Genomic DNA, 1,178 nt, shown 5'->3' with positions numbered 1-1,178 from the left:
TATATATATATATATATATATATATATATATATATATATATATATATAAAATAAAAGATTCTGAAAAGAGTAGTAAAGACTCCTACAGTTTGGCAAGGTTTAGGATTAAGTCTGCAATAAAAATGCATAGACTTTAGCAATAAATAGATGCAATATACCTTGCATAGGGGTCTTTGCTAATCTTTTCAGAATCTTTTATTTTAGTATATATTAGACTCATTAATTTAGTAAGGCAAAAGATTGTGGCTTAATATACTTAAAATTGTACTTCTATTGATAATTAATATGCACATTAATATACACAACACTACAGTTAACATGGTTATACTTATTTTTATATTTATTGTGTTTATTTAGGAGCTCATACTCTGTAACTACAAAGAACTAAATGTTACTACACATGCTCATGTCAATGTATCGTCGATATGACAGGTTTCCTAACCCTGAATACTGTGCAACTTAAACGATTAATATCTCGCTTTACCGTGTAGAGCGACGATTTTGGCTTTCAGATTCGGTTTCTACGCGTCATAATACACTATCTTATCAAATTTTAACAAAATCGATGAGGTCGGGTGTTTCCTTCACAATTACTACATTAAGTAACAATAATATAACTGTAACATAATATAAAGTAACAATAATATAACTGTAACAATAATATAAATTCTTATTCTACATTGTAACTGTAATATAAAACACATGTGTTATATCCCATTTACATTAGTAAGTAGAAAATTATGACTAACAATTATGTTATTGTTACTTGATCTTTGCTGGAAGATTTTCTATTTATAATACAATGTATTGTTTACAATATGATTTTATTACACAAACAAAAAGATTATATATAATAAAATTAATTTAATATAATTTTAGCAAGGATATGCAGCCTGCATTTTGATGATGACTGCTTCACGATACAACAAACATCCACGAAAGAAGCTAAACTAGTTCAGCGATTAAAAGTAGGCTCAATTCCAAAAAAAATGCTAGTTTTGGAAAAAAAAAGAAAAAAAAATGTGTCAGGCAGCAATACAAATATTGGTAACAAGATAATTAAAGTGCGGTGCGTTGTCCTTTCTATTTAGAAATATTTAATTCGTGTGTGTGTGTGTGTGTGTGTGTGTGTGTGTGTGTGTGTGTGTGTGTGTGTGTGTGTGTGTGTGTGTGTGTGT

The 1,178-nt window shown here is 28.4% G+C and overlaps 1 protein-coding gene across 1 annotated transcript in view; it reads left to right on the top strand.

Moving 5' to 3' along the window:
* Positions 1 to 305: 305 nt before the first annotated feature.
* LOC116845012 overlaps positions 306 to 1,178 on the top strand; it is a 3,354-nt gene continuing 2,481 nt past the window's right edge. Inside the window, exons 1-2 of the mRNA XM_032817241.1 lie at positions 306 to 570; positions 880 to 1,069. Coding sequence (XP_032673132.1) covers positions 990 to 1,069 — 80 coding nt within the window. The 5' untranslated portion in view covers positions 306 to 570; positions 880 to 989. The remainder of the gene's footprint in view (positions 571 to 879; positions 1,070 to 1,178) is intronic.

Source organism: Odontomachus brunneus, unplaced genomic scaffold (assembly GCF_010583005.1).
Source record: "Odontomachus brunneus isolate Ranch 3 - 2012 unplaced genomic scaffold, Obru_v1 Obru_scaffold_048, whole genome shotgun sequence".
NCBI lineage: Eukaryota > Metazoa > Arthropoda > Insecta > Hymenoptera > Formicidae > Odontomachus > Odontomachus brunneus.
Note: the sequence above shows the minus strand (reverse complement) of the source record. Positions and strands in the feature narration are given on the sequence as shown.